Raw genomic sequence first — 17,323 nt, 5'->3', positions numbered from 1 at the left:
AGTTAGAATGGCCACAATTAACAAGACAGTAAACCTACTCCTGCCTTCTCTGCTTTCCTCTTTTAAACCAGAGATATAATTATTTACATTTTACTCCCTGTACTACTGTCAGTTATCACCTTTGTTAGTAACTATCCTTTGCTTCATGAGCATTGTGTAATGATGTGTTTGAATTTCTTTTTTAAACAGCAGCCAGTTTGTTCCTTTCCCTCAGTTTTATTGCAATACGACTGACATATAATATTGCATAAGTGTTAGGTATACAACACAATGATTTGATATATGTATATATTGTGAAATGATTACCATAGTTAACACATCCATCACTCACATCAATTGAACTTTAATATTGTGTGATACATCTTTCAAATATCGGCAGTAAGGACGGAGGGGTGTTGAGCCGTGAACCCTTTTACACATTACTAATGGGAACGTATATTGACACGGACTTCTTGAAAAGCAGTTTAGAATGTGTTCATCAGGAGCCTAAAAAATGTCTCTACCCTTTGATTTGAGTTTCATTCATCGGGCTTTGTCACTAAAATAGTGTTGAGAGTTACAGTCAAAGATTTCTAAATAAACATGTTCACTACATGGTACTTCCAGTGGTGGAAGTTACAAGTATTCTAAATACCAATAATTGAATATAAGTTAACAAAAAACATGTACATGATGGATTGCTAAGCACATATGTCATGCTTTTGAAAAAATTTTAATGACAGGACAGTACACGGTGTATTTTTGAGTTAAAGGGGCAAGATGCAGCTGTTTTTATTGAGGGTGATCCTGTGAAAGGAATGGCCAGTTGCGGTATAGGGGATTATAGTCCACTAATAAATGTGTGTATGTGGTGAGGGGAGCTAGGGAACTGGGGATTAAAGAAGCTATGTACGTATCTTTGATATATCCTAGTATTGAGAGTATATGAGTTTTTAGGCACTCACATTTTGGGGAAGATGTAGAGGTGGGATGGATATTATGTGTATATAGATTATATGGAAAACTCAAGTGTGACTGTGTGTCAGTTACGTTTTTGATCACTCTCATGAACATTTGAAATGTGTTGCATATGTAAAGCTCTACATATGGATGTTAAATCCAAACCCCTTCCTCCAATTAGATTTTGAGAGGATTGCAAGTAACTTCTTATTAGGCTGTTACAGTTTCTAGACTTATAAAAATGCAAATACATTGCTTTCATAGTCAAAGGAACTGGATCATGAAGGACATTGTGCTATGCTAAGAAATGCGTGTGTTCTTCCAAGGGCAATGGGGACCCACTAAATAAACAGGAGAATGACATAATTGTCTTAACAAGAACACATACTAAGACCTTGATCAAAATAGGTGACCACGGGGTGCTTAGGTGGCTCAGTGGGTTAAATCCTCTGCCTTCGGCTCAGGTCATGATTCTAGAGTCCTGGGATTGAGCTCTGCATCGGGCTCTATGCTCAGTGGGGGGCCTGCTTCTCTCTCTCTCTCTGCCTGCCTCTCTGCCTACTTATGATCGCTGTCAAATAAATAAATAAAAATCTTAAAAAAAAAAAATAAGTGACCACTTTGACCTCAGCATCAGCCTTGTTTATCTTAAGCCTTTAGGGCTATATAGGGAAATTAAGCAGGATGAAAAATACTTTCTTTTGCAAGCCAAAGTTTCAGAATAATATAACTACATTTCTGAAGTTGTGTACCAGTGAGGGAAAAAAAGCTAACTTTTTCAGAAATTAGAAAGAGCTTAATTCAAGAAACTAAGATAATACATCAAACTACCATATAGTAGTTCCCTTGTTTTCTGATATCACCGAGTGTAAAGATTCCTATTTGGCTAGCTTTGTATTTCTGTCCATACTAACTGTGCAATCTTGTTAGTCATTCATAGGCTTCAACTCAATGATCAAAAACTGTGTGCTCATGGCATACAGCGGGTTTCCATCTCAGAAGCACATGTCATTGAGGCTTTTGGGGGGAAGGTGGAGGAAATTGGTAGGGGCAATCTGTATATGAATGTTTGTTCTTCAGACATTCTGTTTTTTGGATGAGAGGTCTTTCTGGTGACTTGATCTCTCAAAAAGATTTTTTTCTATGGCCATTATAAAATTACTTCACCATTTCAGTTTTTTCTCCATGTCCATTTCCCAGATTCACTTTAGAAAAAGCAAGCCTCTTGAATCATGTTCTACATGCTGTGTTTAAGATACTGACTGCTGTCACTCTGTCTGAATTATTTAATATGTGCCCTTAAATAAGAAGATTGATAAGATTTTGAAAACCTACAGATGTGTTTGCTGCTCTTCAAGAGCATACCTTACTGCTGGTGACTGAAGATGAGAGGAACAAAAAGGGTTAAGTTCAAAGTAAGATGATGCTTGTTTACTTTCACCTTAGAAGCAGAGAACATTTTTCTCTTGTGAACTGATGAAAAGATGCTTTTATGACAGTGGCTACAGCTGTGGAATATCTGAAAGAGACTGCTGAGGGGAATAAAAATGTTGCTGCTCCTGGGAATCGGTGAAATGTTGACATCTCAGATGGGCTATACATGGTTTTCGAATGGTTCTGGCAGAGGGAGCTTTCATGATTGTAAATGTCAACTTCTGTAAGTGGGAGGGAGAATGGTTATGGCCTACTGAGAACTGAGTCCCTCACCTCATACATAATCTGATCCTTCCAGGTTGTGCCCCAGAGTTCTGGGGAGTCTAGGTGAAGAAATCATCATGTCAGGATTTGCCTAGACTTCTGCTGGATATCCAGTGAGAGGATGGTGCTTGGTGCCTACGGATATTGCCTCTTTTTTTTTTTTTTTTTTTTTCATCAGTGATCTCTGACAATAAGAAATCAAATCTAGTTCAACTTGGAAATCTTTACACATTGTTTCAGATGAGCCTGTCTCCTTATTTGTTTGTCTTCCCTCTTTAGATAAAGAAGAAGCAGCAGGATGTGGTTAGATTTCTGGAAGCCAACAAGATAGAGTTTGAGGAGGTGGATATCACGATGTCAGAAGAGCAAAGACAATGGATGTACAAAAACATCCCCCCAGAAAAGAAGCCTGCTCAGGGCAACCCTCTGCCACCTCAGATATTTAATGGTGACCGATACTGTGGAGTAAGTAGCAGATTATTACCACACTGTTATTTGGGTGATTTGAAACAAGTTACCTAGAGTGAAGTTGGATTTTTTCAGGGAGGACTGTGACCTCTTCACCCTGTGCCATTCAGGTTCACAGTGTAAAAGAGGGTATATGAGTCCAAGGACACAGATGATGTGTGAATGTGAGGGCATACTTGTCTGTCAGTCCTCCTGTCTCTCTGCTTGAGGAAAGTGGTGGGAGGGGAAGGGGAGTGTTTGTGTTTAATGTGTTCTAAATTTTAAAGCAGATTTTTTGATTAATACATTTTGGGGGCAGAATGGAAGGGATAGTTGTTCTTGAATCTTTACTCCTCTATGTTATAAAAATCTGCTAATAGCCAATTATAAACCTGAATTGTTTTTTATATATATTTTTTTATGGTAGTCAGTCAGATGAATCATTATGAACACCTGAGATACATTAGGTGCCTTCTTTCTGTATGTAGCATACATTTGTCTAATTATCTGTTTTACTTTTCCCTGGGTTAAGGAAAAAAAAAACAAGAAACTTCTTCCTAATGAGTAGTTAGGATTTGCCCTTGTCACACTCTAGTGTATAATTAAGTGTTTATTTTAGGACCTGTACTACAGTTCTTTAAGGGTGTCCTGGAGAAGGAGAAGGGACTCCAGTACTGAGGTGCTCAAGGTGAAATAAGTAGCTGAGTTATATTGGAGTGGAGAAAATGGATAACAGTGCTTTAGATACCTTGAAAGGAAACAGTTTTCCTATGCATAAGAGAGAAAGAGATGTTGAAATGTAAAGCCATAAAGATTGTGCACAGACTTCTTGAATTCATGTCAGGTTAAAATCCTGAACATGGCGCTAGATTTAGAGAGTTCTCGTATGACTTTATGTTTGTGTTGACACCTTTGGGAAGTCCTTTCCCTTACAGTATCAGTTTTCTCATCTTTAAGCAAAGGATAATAATATCTGTCTTACTTCCTAGGATATTTTGTGACTATAAAGTACTTTTTAAGAATAAAGCTTATTGTTTTAATTGTGGAATTTTTTACATTGTGATCTCATATTTTATTAGGGGAGTATGTGGTAACTGAAGGTATAGCCCGTTCATGATTACAAACCCTAGAAAATGGACTCTCATGTCTGCAAACTGAAATGAGGTATAGCTGAAACTGTATATAAACTGTACAGTTCAAAACAAAGCAAAACTCTTAGTCAAATAATGCTGTAAGACTTAAAAATCTAGCAGTTTTCTGTCCCTCAGAGTTCTCAGGTATGCGAATTCCTTTGTTCTGGTTTTGTAGTTGAGTCATAATTCTGCTGGGTATAGAATTCTAGGTTGGGAAGAGTGTTGGTGGTTTTGCTTCATTACCATCTGCTGCCTAGTGCTGCAATGGAGAAGTTTAATGCCCTTTTCCTTGATCTTTTGTATGTTTTTGCCAGTTTCTTCTTTCCAGGTTTTTAATGTCTCTTACTCATAAGTGTATCCTAAAATTTTTTGGTGAATTACCATAATGTAATCTGTGTTATATGTATACCATGTTACACCATGTTACACAGTTCACTGTGCTGTGTGTTGAGTAGGTCCCTATTATCCAAGAATTACATGATTATTAAATATGTTTTTATATTATTTTCTTTGAAAAATTTCTCCCTGCTTTTTCCCCGTTCTTTTTATCTAGAATACGTATTAATTTACATGTGAACATCTTACACTGATTTTCTAATATTCTTATCCTTTTCTTTTGTACTGTCCTCTTTTTGTTCTACTTTGTGGAAGATTTCTTTAACTTAATCTCTGAATTTTTTCATTGAACTTTTATGTCATCTTTTTTTTTTCCTTTCTTACATCTTGATTTTTTTCTTTTTAATAATGTGCTTTTGTAAGATGAGTATAAGATCTTAGCTCAGTGTAGATGTTAAATATGATTTCTTTAGGTTTTCTTTTCTTAGTAGTATTGTTCTTGTTCTACTAATTCCCCTTTTTTTCACGTGCTTATTTTGGTCTTTTCTCTCCTCAGATATCTGGTGATCCTTGTCTTTTGTTTAAGAGTTGAGGCACTAGGGCGCCTGGGTGGCTCAGTGTGTTAAGCCGCTGCCTTCGGCTCGGGTCATGATCTCAGGGTCCTGGGATCGAGTCCCGCATTGGGCTCTCTGCTCAGCAGGGGGCCTGCTTCTCTCTCTCTCTCTCTCTCTCTCTCTGCCTGCCTCTCCGTCTACTTGTGATCTCTCTCTGTCAAATAAATAAATAAAATCTTTAAAAAAAAAAAAAGAGTTGAGGCACTAGAAAGTTAATTAGAAGCTGTGTATGTGCTCATATATATGTTGGGGGGGGCTTGTTTCCTACCAGACTTCTCTGTAGTTTGATTGGGTAGCCTGTTATATTCTTGTGGTAGATATGGATAATAAAATCTGCAAGTCTCTTCTCAGATGATGATTTAATTTTTCTGGAGAATGGCTCTTCGGCCTCTTGCTTTGGGGATATCAGCCAGGCTACTGGAGGTCTGGACCTACAGGCTGCGAGAGCTGGAGGGTTTTGCTCACTGCTGTTCACCTTCACGTTGCTGTTTTCACCCCCCTGCCCTTCCATGCTGCTGTTTGTAAGTTTATTGCTTCCAGAAGCCATATTTATTAATAGTATACCTTCTAGTTCCTTTGGAGAGAGTGAGGTACCCTGGAAATCTAACTGCTGTGTAGGTAGATTTTCAGTCTCCCTGTTTTCTGCCTTTGCCCACTCACCACACCGTCACAATAGCTAATGCCTCCATTCCTGACGTCTCGGGGGCCGCCCCCGCAGCTTGTTCGGACACCGAGGTTTGATCTCCTCTCCTCTCTCATACCTCTCACCATTTCTCTCTTCACTGCCTGCATAGGTGGTGGTTCAGAGCTATAGCAGTCTCCTAGTTTTATTTTTTTTAAATGGTGTTTCTGGTTTTTTTATTTTTAAAATTCTTGTTTGGTTGATTTTTCAAGATAAAGGAGGAAGAGACATCTTGGTCTGTCATCATGAAAATAGAAGTCTATTTTTCAGAGCCCTTTTAATACAGGAATGTATTGAATGAATAAAAGAATGTAATGTGAAAGAAAGTTAATTCCTTACCTTTGCTTTCACTTCTTTATGACTTTCTAAATTTCTGTGTATCTTTGGCTTACAGAGTCTATGGACATTCTTTTCAGATGGACTGTCTGGGAGCTGGCTAGAGGCTTACCCATTGATTAAACTGTGCTGGATAAATGGCCTCCTCTCTGATGGAGCAGTGTTAGTCCCGTGAGACTGGTGACAGCAGCACTGGTACACACTCTGTCTTTATAGCTTGTGCTGGCAGAGTTTGGAAGACAGTGTCTGCTCTTATCACCATCAGGTCAATTCAACTTTGGCAGAAGCAAAAGCATTAGAGGGCAACTAGCCATGGTCTCATTCATCCTGCCTGCTCCTGTGTGCCTTGCTTTACCTAGTGACCGTTTAGGAGTGGTCTTACCTGGTTGGGTAGCTTGTGGAAACCTGCTGCGTTGCAAGGGACAGAATCCAGTGAGCGTGAAGATTCTCCTGTTCCCCAGAATTGGCCAGAAACTAACTACTTTATTTTAAACTGGGTGAGCTAGCCATGGGAGACATAAACAGCTGCTAAGCTACTTGGTAATCGGTGTAAACCATTTCCCTCTCTCTGCCCTTTAGTATTTGAATAATCTGCCTGTAGGGAAGAATTCTGCCACTGAATGGGAGCTCATTGGCATGTTTAGTCACTTCTCTCACCCCCAATTTTGAACATTGAGGAGATAGGGCAGCAACAAAGGAGCAGTTGGACGGGGGTCTTGGGGTCAGGAATAGCCATGGCAGGTGTCCTAATGGGGCAAACCCCTGGTGTGGCCGGGGTGTGTTCTTGGCCACCCAGACATAGAAGTTCGTCTTATAAATTGGTTCTCCAGCTTTAATGTGGATTCACAAGTTCCCGCTCTACTGCCACAACTTCCTGTCCTGTTAAGTTGCTAATGTCCATTTTAGTTGTTTGTAGTCAAGAACCCAAATTGCACAGACTGGTTGTTCTTGCTATTTCCTGGGAGTATCGCTACCATGAGCAAGATTCTTCTCTGGAAATGGGTGACCTAAAGGTAAACCATTTCTAGACTTTTCTGATGGCTTTTACAGTGTCTGATTTGGATTTTGGAAAGCCCATGGTCCTCATGTTGAAAGTTTAACCTTTGTCCTCTCTGTGTGTGGAACTGGCACGTGTGGAGTGTACTGGAAGTGAAAATGCACACATCTGCACTAAAGGAAAGTATTTTCTCCCTTTTCATTTCTTTTCTCCTTCCCTTTTCGGTGGAGGGTGGGGAAGATTTGGATTCTTAAAAATACATTTAAATTAAATTAAATAAATATTAAAAATATTTGATTAAAATCATACATTGTAAAAGTTACTATCTTACTTTTAATTGTACAGGTGAGTAGTGTTAAGTATATTCATTGCTGTAATACAGATACCTGGAGCTTTTTCATCTTGCAGAACTGAAACTCTGTACCCATTAAACAACTCCCCTTTGTCCTCTCCCCCCAGACCTTGATAATAGTCGTTCTGCTTTCTACCTATGAATTTGACTATGTTAGATATCTTATAGAAGTGAAATCATACAATGTTTGTCCTTTTGTGACTAGTTTCACTTAGCGTAATGTCCTCAAGGATCATCCATGTTGTTGTATATCTTAGTCCATCAAGACGCTGTAACAAAATGCCACAGACTGGGTATCTTGCAGACAACAGAAATTTATTTCTTACAGTTCTGGAAGCTGGAAGTCTAAGATCAGGGTGACAGCATAGTTGGGTTCTGATGAAGATGCTGTTCTGGATTGTAGATTTCCAACTTCTGGAAATGTCCTTACATGGTGGAAGGGAACGGAGGACCTCTTTTATAAGGGTTTTAATCCTATCCTTGAAGGCTCTACCCTCATGGCCTGATCACCTCCTAAAGGTGTTTTAGCATCAGGATTTCAGCATGAATTTCGGGGGATACAAACATTTAGCCTATAGCATTGAAGCAGGTGACAAGATTTCAATTCTTTTTAAGGCTTCTGTTGTGTGCATATATCCATTTTTTAAATCCATTCATTCACTGACAGATTGGGCTGCTTCCACCTCCTTGCTGTTGTGAATGGTATTGCTTTGAGCATGGGTTTGCAAATATCTCTTTGAGATTCCACTTTGAGTTGTTTTAGATACGTACATAGAAGTGGGATTGTTGCATCACATGGTAATTCTATTTTTAATTTTATGAAGAACCATCATACGGTTTTCCATAATGGTTGTGCCATTTTACAGTCCCATCAGCAGTACCCAAGGATTCCAATTCTCCACATCCCCATGAATACTTGTTGTTTTCTTTTTTCAGTTTCATCTTGTTTTGAGAGCAGCCATCCTAATAGGTGTGAGGTGGTATCTCATTGTAATTTTGATTTGCATTTCTCTGATGATTAGTGACATTGAGCATTCCATACACTTAATGGTACAATTGTATATCATTTTTGAAGCAATGTCTATTCAAGTCCATTGCCCATTTTTAAATCAGGTTATTGGATTTTTTGTTGTTGAGTCTTAAGAGTTCTTGGTATATTCTGGATATTAACCCCTTACCACATACCTGATTTGCAAATATCTTCTCCCATTCTTAGGTTGTCTTTTATACTGTTGATTGTATTTTTTGATGAACAAAGTTTTAAAATTTGATGTAGTCCCCATTTGTCTGTTTTTGCTTTCATTGACTGTGCTTTTGGAGTCATACCTAAGATCATTACTTGCCAAATAGTTTTGGGTTTTATATTTAGTCTTCAATTCATTTTTTAGTTAATTTTTATATATGGTTTAAGATAAGGGTTCAACTTCATTCATTTGCATGTGCATTTGTTTTCCTAGCACTGTGTGTTGAAGAAACTGTCCTATCCCCATTGAGAGTGGTCTTGGGGCACCTTTGTTGAAGATCATTTGATCATATAAATGTGGGTTTATTTTTTGGACTCTGTTCAGTAACAGTGGTCCATGTGTCTGTCTTTATGCCAGTACCACACTGTTTTGATTACTGTAGCTTTGTAATATGTTTTGAAATCAGGAAATGCAAGTCCTCCAACTTTGTCCATTTAATTGGAGCCTAGAAGTAGACTAGAGATGGGTTAGAATAATCTCAAGGAGGTGCAGAAAGGCTGAATGACCCGCAGTGGTTCCTCGTGGCCTCTCCTCTCCTATTCTTTCTTTCCCATCAAGGGAGACGAGGAGTGTCTTCTAACCATTGGTGGAGGCTCAGAAGCACACCACAGAACACCTAAATGTATGTAGTTTTATTGTTTCTACATTTTAAGTGTGTTTGGGCATCTTTTTGAAGCATGCAGAACCAACTCACTTAACGATCAATTTTAAAATCCCTGATTCATGCATATGATTTTATTTTTTAAAAATCATATATTTTAATTTGAATATATTGAATTTGAACATATAAATATATATCTCCACACATAAATGTAAGAAATGATTTTCAGCCAGAAATCTTATAAGAAGTTGTTGGAAAGAGATATTTTAAAGAGATTTTCGTATTGAACTGGTTATCCAACATTATTATTGTTGCTACTTTTTTCTCCCAACACTAAAATGATTATGGAAGTAGAGAATATTTGAAAAACGAGAATAAGAAAGGGGGAACAATAAATACTACCTTTCAAATACAACTGCAAACATTTGGCCTATACATGTTCTCTTTTTTTACCAGTTGATTTAAATGTTTAAAGTCACATTTTTTTGTCATACTGTATATACCGTTTTGTGCCCTGCTTTGTTCTCTAACAGAAGTAGTTTTCATGTCATTATAAGCTTGGTTTTTAGAGGTTGCATCTTACTCCCTTGGGTGGATTATTATAATTAACTTAATCATTCCCTCCCTATGGGCTATTTAGTTTGTTTCCAGTCACTTGAAATAATAGTTTGCAACTGGCAAGCTCTTTTGAAGAATGCTTTAAATTGAATGTTATTTTGTAAAGTACATTCTCATTCAGGCTATTCTACTGTTTTTCTTTTCCTTAGAGTCATTTCTCCTTCTTTCATCAAGAGTCTTCTGTCAAATAACAAAAATATTTTGGGATTTATTAAGAAATGTTATTAAGAAATGAAGGGTTATTGTTGAGTGGCCCTAGAATCTGGGTTCTAGGTGAAGAAGAAATCACTTGGCAAAATGAAAACTAGTAAAAGTTAAAACAAGTTCAGTCTCTGAGGGCTCAGGGGTACGCAAAGTCATAGGATAAAGACTGCCTGTCTGCCCAAAACAGCATTTTGCTTGAAGATTTTGAGTACATTGCAAAACACATTTTTTTTAAAGATTTTATTTATTTATTTGACAGAGAGATCACAAGTAGGCAGAGAGGCAGGCAGAGAGAGAGAGGAGGAAGCAGGCTCCCCGCTGAGCGGAGAGCCCTATGCGGGGCTCGATCCCAGGACTCTGAGATCATGACCTGAGCCGAAGGCAGCGGCTTAACCCACTGAGCCACCCAGGCGCCCCGCAAAACACATTTTTTAATGGCAAAAGAAACACAGATACATTATGGGGCAGGATGCCTGATTTCCATGGATTTTTAAGATAGAACAAGGCTTCAAAAGAAATTTCACTTTTATAGGGGCTGCCTCAAAATATATCCTGTAATGTTCTAGGTCAAGGGTTGGGCCAACTGATAAATTAGTCTTTTCAGGCCACCAATTCTCTGCTACATCTTCTTTTTCATTTGGTTTTCTTCATCTTATTTTCTAGTCATTTAAAAATGTCAAACCATGCTTAGCTCCGAGGAGGGGCCATCTAGAAGGTCTGTTGTTTCTTCTGCCTCCGCGGGTTCTTTAGAGGCCACATTTGAGAAACACAAGATTAGCTGTTTCCAAGTCTACTCTGAAAATGAAGTACATCGTCTGGCAGAATGGAGTAGAACATAGTGATAGAATTTTGACCCAGGCTGAATTACTGACAGTAATTTTGTGTTACTGTAACTCTGATTGTTGGAGTCAATAAGGAAAAGTAAAAAAAGGAAAGCTGAAGTAAAATTTCCATTATTCACAGGAGATTGTGCTCTGTCTCTAAAATATGGATGTTATTTACGTAGGCTTAATGACTACATCATCCCCATGGTGTGTAAGGCAAAGCCCTGAAAGTTATCCCAGACTCATTTTCCTCCCCTCAATCCCCCTTCATTACCAAATCCTGTAATTTTTATCTCCTAAGGAATTCCACCCTCTTTCTCTCTCAGAACTCAATTCAAACGGGCCTTGTTACTGAGCTTTGTCTCACTAGGGCTCTGCTTTTCACTGCCCCTCCTCTAGGCCCAGCAAACCTGTGCCTCATTCCCGTTAGGATCTTTATCTCAGAATTTTTTTTCATGTAGTTCCCTTCAGCCAGTCCGTGAGGTTCCTTCTGTTCACTTCAGCAGGCTCTGTGGCATATTTACCTTAGTATCTGCATGATGCTAGGAACCCAGAACATACTTAACCAAACACTGGTTGTATGAATGGGTGAAGAGCTACACAGATGTTTTCATCTGAGCAGGTAGCTAACCTATTCTGTTGGGTCCCACCTTGTCGAAGTTCTGAGCATTCGCATTCCCATTTTATTATTAACAGTCAAGTCTTAAGAGGAAGCTCACTGAGGCATCTTCTAAATTTTACAATGAAATCTATTTAGAAAATCACCTCTGTTGAAAACTCGCCTCTCCTACAGGTAGAATTTTCTTAAGAAACTTAATTTGAATTAAATTCAAATTAAAGATAACTTATCGAATCAAGAACAATCTTCAGATGTTTTACTGTAAATAATCTTATTTGACATCCTCACAGATACTAGGAAAGGAAAAAGTCAGGCGGTGGGGAAGGGGTGATAGGAATTCCTCTCTATCTCTTGCTGATCAGCTGTATGCCTAGAAGCATAACAATTTAATTAGATATTCTTTGCGGTTTTATCTCTCTTATATAAACGTAGTTTGTATTCTTCTATGTATAAATGTTTAATCTCCCACTTTCAGCACAGTGAGATGTTTGCTGCAGTATTCTGCAGTGATGAATCCCTGGGACGTGTCTTTCATGAAGACGATGGCTTATGCCGTGAATATTGAAAACCTTCATTCAGACAGGTTCTGGCTGCCCCAGCTGCATGTTTAACGGTGTATCTTAAATAGGATCACATTGGAGGTTTTCTTTTGGTTAAAATGTTTCTCTTTCTGAGCCTCATGCAGTTAGAGTTAATGAAAAGAAAACAAAACTGTTAAAGACACTAAGGCCGTGTTAATACTATCAACGTGAAGACAATAAAGGAGGGTCAGAAGTGAAAAGTCAGGTTTCCTCTGCCCTGCTTCTTAGGTGCCCCCCACCCCGAACTCCCAAGAGATCGCCTCTCCTGTGAGGTTCGGCTTTGCAGTTTTCTTGGTTATCACCATTCTGTGCCTGTATTCCTTGATATAAAACTTTAGAGGGCATGTTTTTCTTTGAAAGATGAAGAGAAATCTGCATTCTTTATAGCTTCTCTCATTTCTCCCCCACGTTGATTCTCCCCCACACACGCGCACAGCATTGCTAAAGCTTATACGTCACATTCTCCTCTCTGACTGTAATAACTATTCTAAAATATAATATGTAAACATATTTAATATTTATTTTGGTATGAACCTATAAGTGCTAATCTCTCTAGAGCTGTTGTGTCCACAGTCATAGAGGAGGGTATGTTATTCTATTTTACGAAATCCCTGTGGCTTAAAGGAGAATGACATGAATGTCAATATCCAAGAGATTCTCTTAATTAATTTTTGCCTCTTCACTTAACTCCTCTGGGTATTTCTTAAAATGTTATTGCTGGTTCCTTTTCCTATGTTTAACACACAATTTTTTTTTTTTTTCCCATTCAGTTTCCATTGGTGCTTGGGTCGCTCTATTTGCTCGTTCTGCCATCTTGTACCAGCATGGTCAGAAATGTTAAACATAAATTAGGAATTTAAAATCCTCAGCTTTGGGCTTACCCATATTTTTGGTGTTTGGCATAGAAATTGCTGAATGAAGCTGTTTCAGACAAATATATCTTACATACCCTACCAGGATTGGAACTGTCAACTATTTTTTCTTTCTATATCAAGATTTTATAAAATACAACATAGCATTCATAGTCCTTAACCACTAAATAAGATATTCTGCTCAGAGGCTACCCTCAGGCTTGAAAAATATTAAGAAGGAGCCTCTGCCCATTTTCAGCTGCAGCAGCAATAACGTTGGTTGTCTTAGCATTTATTTATTTATTTTTCTTTTGGGTAAACCAAATTTGCTTTGGTTCAGTTAGAACCGACTGCTGCCACCATTTCCTTACAAGTCATGTAGTTTTTATTCCGCACAGCCTCCTGTTTGGATGTGCCCTTGGCATTTGGAAATAATATGGGTCTGTCACTTAACTGTCACTGAGTTAGCGTGGGAAGTGATACAGCCTAGCAGTGTGGCTGCTGTGGGTTTTCCTCACTGTTCTCCTAGGGAACACTAAAAGGGCAAAGAACTTTAAGGTCTTTGTCTCAAATTCTTGTCTAGTCCTTAACAGTCTAATCATGGTGTACAGGTAATGTACTTAAGTGAGCTCTGTGGAAGCAGGAGGCTATTGTGCACTCTACCTGTTGTAGATTTTATCATGAGCTTATAAACCTTCTGACATTGGTTTTCACTTGAATGCGAACAGAAGTTTAGGTGACAGAAACTTCCCCCGCCCTTCTTAACAGCTGTTTAGCCTTCTTTATTTTTCTTAAAATTGCAGCATTTAGATAGATGTTCCATTAGTAATAGTGCTCAGTTATGTTGATACCTGTATAGTCCAGAAATTTCTCTTTTCTTGCACTAGAAACAAAGTGAGTTTTATTCTTTTGTCTTATGTGTAATGAAAATGTACTAGCTTCTGAAACTGGGCAATTTTATCTTGAATATGCTTCGTATATTTGTACCCTTCTCCAAAGGTAATGTTAACTGATCATTATATTGTACAGTTCCAGAAGGTTGGTTTTGCTGAAATAGATAACTTGTAGATGTGTATTTATAGACATTCCAGAAAGTGTCTTTGACTATATAGAATTCAGCAAGTCTACTTCGAGGCTTTATAGTGAGTTTTTAAAATACAGTGCTTTTAACTTTTGCAGTAAAAACCTTAATACATTTTTAAAAATAGAAGCCTGATAAATGAGATGAATTTGATAAGAAAGCAGCACTTTCTCTTTTATTGGGGAATGCCTAAGGCCATAAAAACTTACGTCTTAATAGGAGGTGATTTAAAATTTTCTAATACTACTTTATTCTTAAATTATTTCAGTCATACTGTTTAATTTATTATCTCTAAAAGGAGGTATTAACTAGTTAGAAATCCTAGATTGTAAATTATCAACCTCCTATCTGCCTAAATATGACAAAAAAAAAAGCTGAAAACCTTTTACACTTTGAGATTCATCAGACTTTTAAATATCAGAAAATAAATTTTTTACATAATTTTTAAGAACCCATAGTAGGATAGGAGTCACTCCAATTATGTTACTAGCATGTTACTAGCATAAGATTTCCTAAAGCATGACCCATCAGTCATTAATTAGCAAACATAACTCATTCATCCACTTGACAAATATTGGTAACCTGGTGTGTATCAGGTACTGTTGTAACGCACACTTTTAAAAATTACTGCCCTTAAATTACTCTGCTTTTAAAAAGTTAATTACCAGATCTTATATTTGTCGCTTTGAAAGGAGTTAATTACCTAAAGTGACAATATCTAAGCTATTGGGAGGATCCAATTCAATATTCAGGTAAGAAGCCCCCTAGCCATAGTGATGTTAAAGCCAGAGAAAGTATGCATTGAACAGGATCTGAACCCAGATCAGTAAAATGGTATTCAACTATTTGGAAATACCTTTGTTATAAAGAATATTTGTCAGTATTTTCAGTTCATGGGATTTTGCCTAAGTTCTGTTAGACCTGTATTATTTGTGACATCCTTTTTCTTATAAAAAATTATTAAATTTTATAAACTACGAAATCTGTAATATCCTAGATAGTCACTAGAAACCTCCAGCTGCCTCGCTGATACCTTCTTCACTTGGATGTCCCTTACAGTTGCTCAAACTGAACATTTTGAAACCACTTCAGCCTTACTCTCACATCTGCTTTTTCTCTGGTCTTTTCTGTCAAATCACAAAGGTCAGAGCTGCCTTAAGTCTTAATTCTCTCTAACCTCCTCCCCCACAGTTCTACAGGTGAGTATGGTCAGTTCTTCCTCCCAAATCTCTCCAGTCTGTCCACTTTTCTCTCTCTCCATTATCGTGGGTTGGGTTCAGGCTGCCACCTTCTTACCTGATTACAACACTACTCCCTTGACTTTTCTCCCTGCTTTCCTTCTTGTAGGCCTGTCTCTGAGCCATTCTCCACACAGTGGACTTAAAGATTTCATCTCCATTTATTTAGAGTATCCACGTGAGTGGGGAGAGGCGCAGAGGGCAAGAGAGAGAATCTCCAGCAGACTCCCCACTGGGTATGGTGCAGTGTGGGGCTGATCCCAGGACCCTGAGATCATGACCTGAGCTGACATCAAGAGTTGGGTGCTCAATGGACTGAGCCACCCAGGGGTCCCTAACTTAGCTACTTTCTTAAAAGAAAGTAAATCATTCTGCTCTTTGCCCAGAACCCATACATGATTTCCTTTTGTACTTAAGATAAAATTCAAAATCTTTTTCTTGGTGTTGCACAGTCTGGCATATGCTCCTCCCTGTCAGACTTGCCAGCTTCACTCTTCACCAGGGCTGTTCCCTGTCCCAGCCCTTCACTTGGTCAGCTCTTCTCCTCCTCCATCTTTCAGCTTAAAATGCCACTTACTTATTTATTTATACATTTGACAGAGAGATCGCAAGTAGGCAGAGAGGCAGTCAGAGAGAGGGGAAAGCAGGCTCCACACCGAGGAGAGGGCACATCGGGCTCGATCCCAGGACCCTGGGATCACGACCTGAGCCGAAGGCAGAAGCTTAACCCACTGAGCCACCCAGGCGCCCCTTAAAATGCCACTTTTGACGTAGGGTTTTTTGCTGAGCCTCGCTTTTTAGATATATTGCTCCTTCTTGTCAGGTCAAGGAAGGCTCTCTTCGGCGGTGCACTGTATTATGCCTGTTCCTAACTCGCAGGGGGAGCTACCACCTGAACATCTATGGAAGAAGAGCGAGTGGAAGGCCTGAGGCTGAGAGGATCGTGAATTCAAATCAAGCTGCCTTCAAAACCCCATGACACTCGACTTGCTAAAGCATTTGAACAAGGGAGTCTCTATACAGAGTGAAATAATTCAAAGATTTTTTTCATCATTGAGGCATCCTTTGCAGAAAACAAATCTCCATTCTTCAAGTGATGGACTGTCATCCACATTCCTAGACGGGTTTCAGAAATACTTGTGATGTCATTGGCTCGGCTCAGCAGCGAATTCATTAGGACTCAGTGACTGAAATACAGGGTGCCCCATACCTGGTTTCCTTCTGGCCAGAAAGCATCAGAGTCCAAAAAGCATTGATTTTAATGTCAGTGAGAATTGGCCCCAAATCTCAGCTCTTTCACGGACTGCCTGTCAACCTTGGGCTGACTTTCTTGACTCGGAGCCAGTCTCCAACCTGGTGATCTGTGGTGGGGATTGAATGAAGTACTGATTTTAAAGTCCCTTGCACAGAGCAAATGGCTCCAGTGATTCTGATCACTGTCTCCTTACATTGATCCTTTGGAAAAAGTTATCCAAGGAACTACCGAATTTTGAGACTGCGTTACCTGAACTTAGAAACCATATAGTTAACATCTATGCAAAGTTTGAAAAGAAACAATTGATGAACACCTTGACCAGAATTCCTTCTTAGTTTCTCTTGTGAAAGTAGGAAGAAAAAAAATGATTCTGTGTTTGAGGCAAAGATAAATGTTCCAGAGGATATAGTTTCCTCTAGGTTTTATTTGATCTTTATATTCTCTCTGAAGACAGAGTCTGAAAGAATGTGGAAAACTTCAAAAGCAGAATAGAAGCACTTGCACTGACACATGGAGACCTTTATGGCTTTCTGTTTACCCAGTGATTTTTTTCTTTTAAAGCCCTAGATAACAAAATATAAGAATGGAATTGGGAGTCAGCCTTTCGTATGGAAGCACCCGAAGTAGAATCTTTTATCAGAGTGATTTCACACAAATAAATGTTAGTTTGGAA

At 38.6% G+C, this 17,323-nt stretch overlaps 1 protein-coding gene across 2 annotated transcripts in view; it reads left to right on the top strand.

The window, feature by feature from the left end:
• The window catches only part of SH3BGRL2 (SH3 domain binding glutamate rich protein like 2), a 75,311-nt gene that overhangs the window by 35,089 nt on the left and 22,899 nt on the right, over positions 1 to 17,323 (top strand). For both annotated transcript variants that reach the window (XM_082730272.1, XM_082730271.1), the window contains exon 2: positions 2,917 to 3,102. In XM_082730272.1, coding sequence (XP_082586398.1) covers positions 2,917 to 3,102 — 186 coding nt within the window. The remainder of the gene's footprint in view (positions 1 to 2,916; positions 3,103 to 17,323) is intronic.

Source organism: Mustela nivalis (genome assembly GCF_964662115.1).
Source record: "Mustela nivalis genome assembly, chromosome: 5".
Taxonomy (NCBI): domain Eukaryota; kingdom Metazoa; phylum Chordata; class Mammalia; order Carnivora; family Mustelidae; genus Mustela; species Mustela nivalis.
The sequence above is the reverse complement of the archived record's forward strand: the minus strand, read 5'-3'. Positions and strand labels throughout refer to the sequence as shown.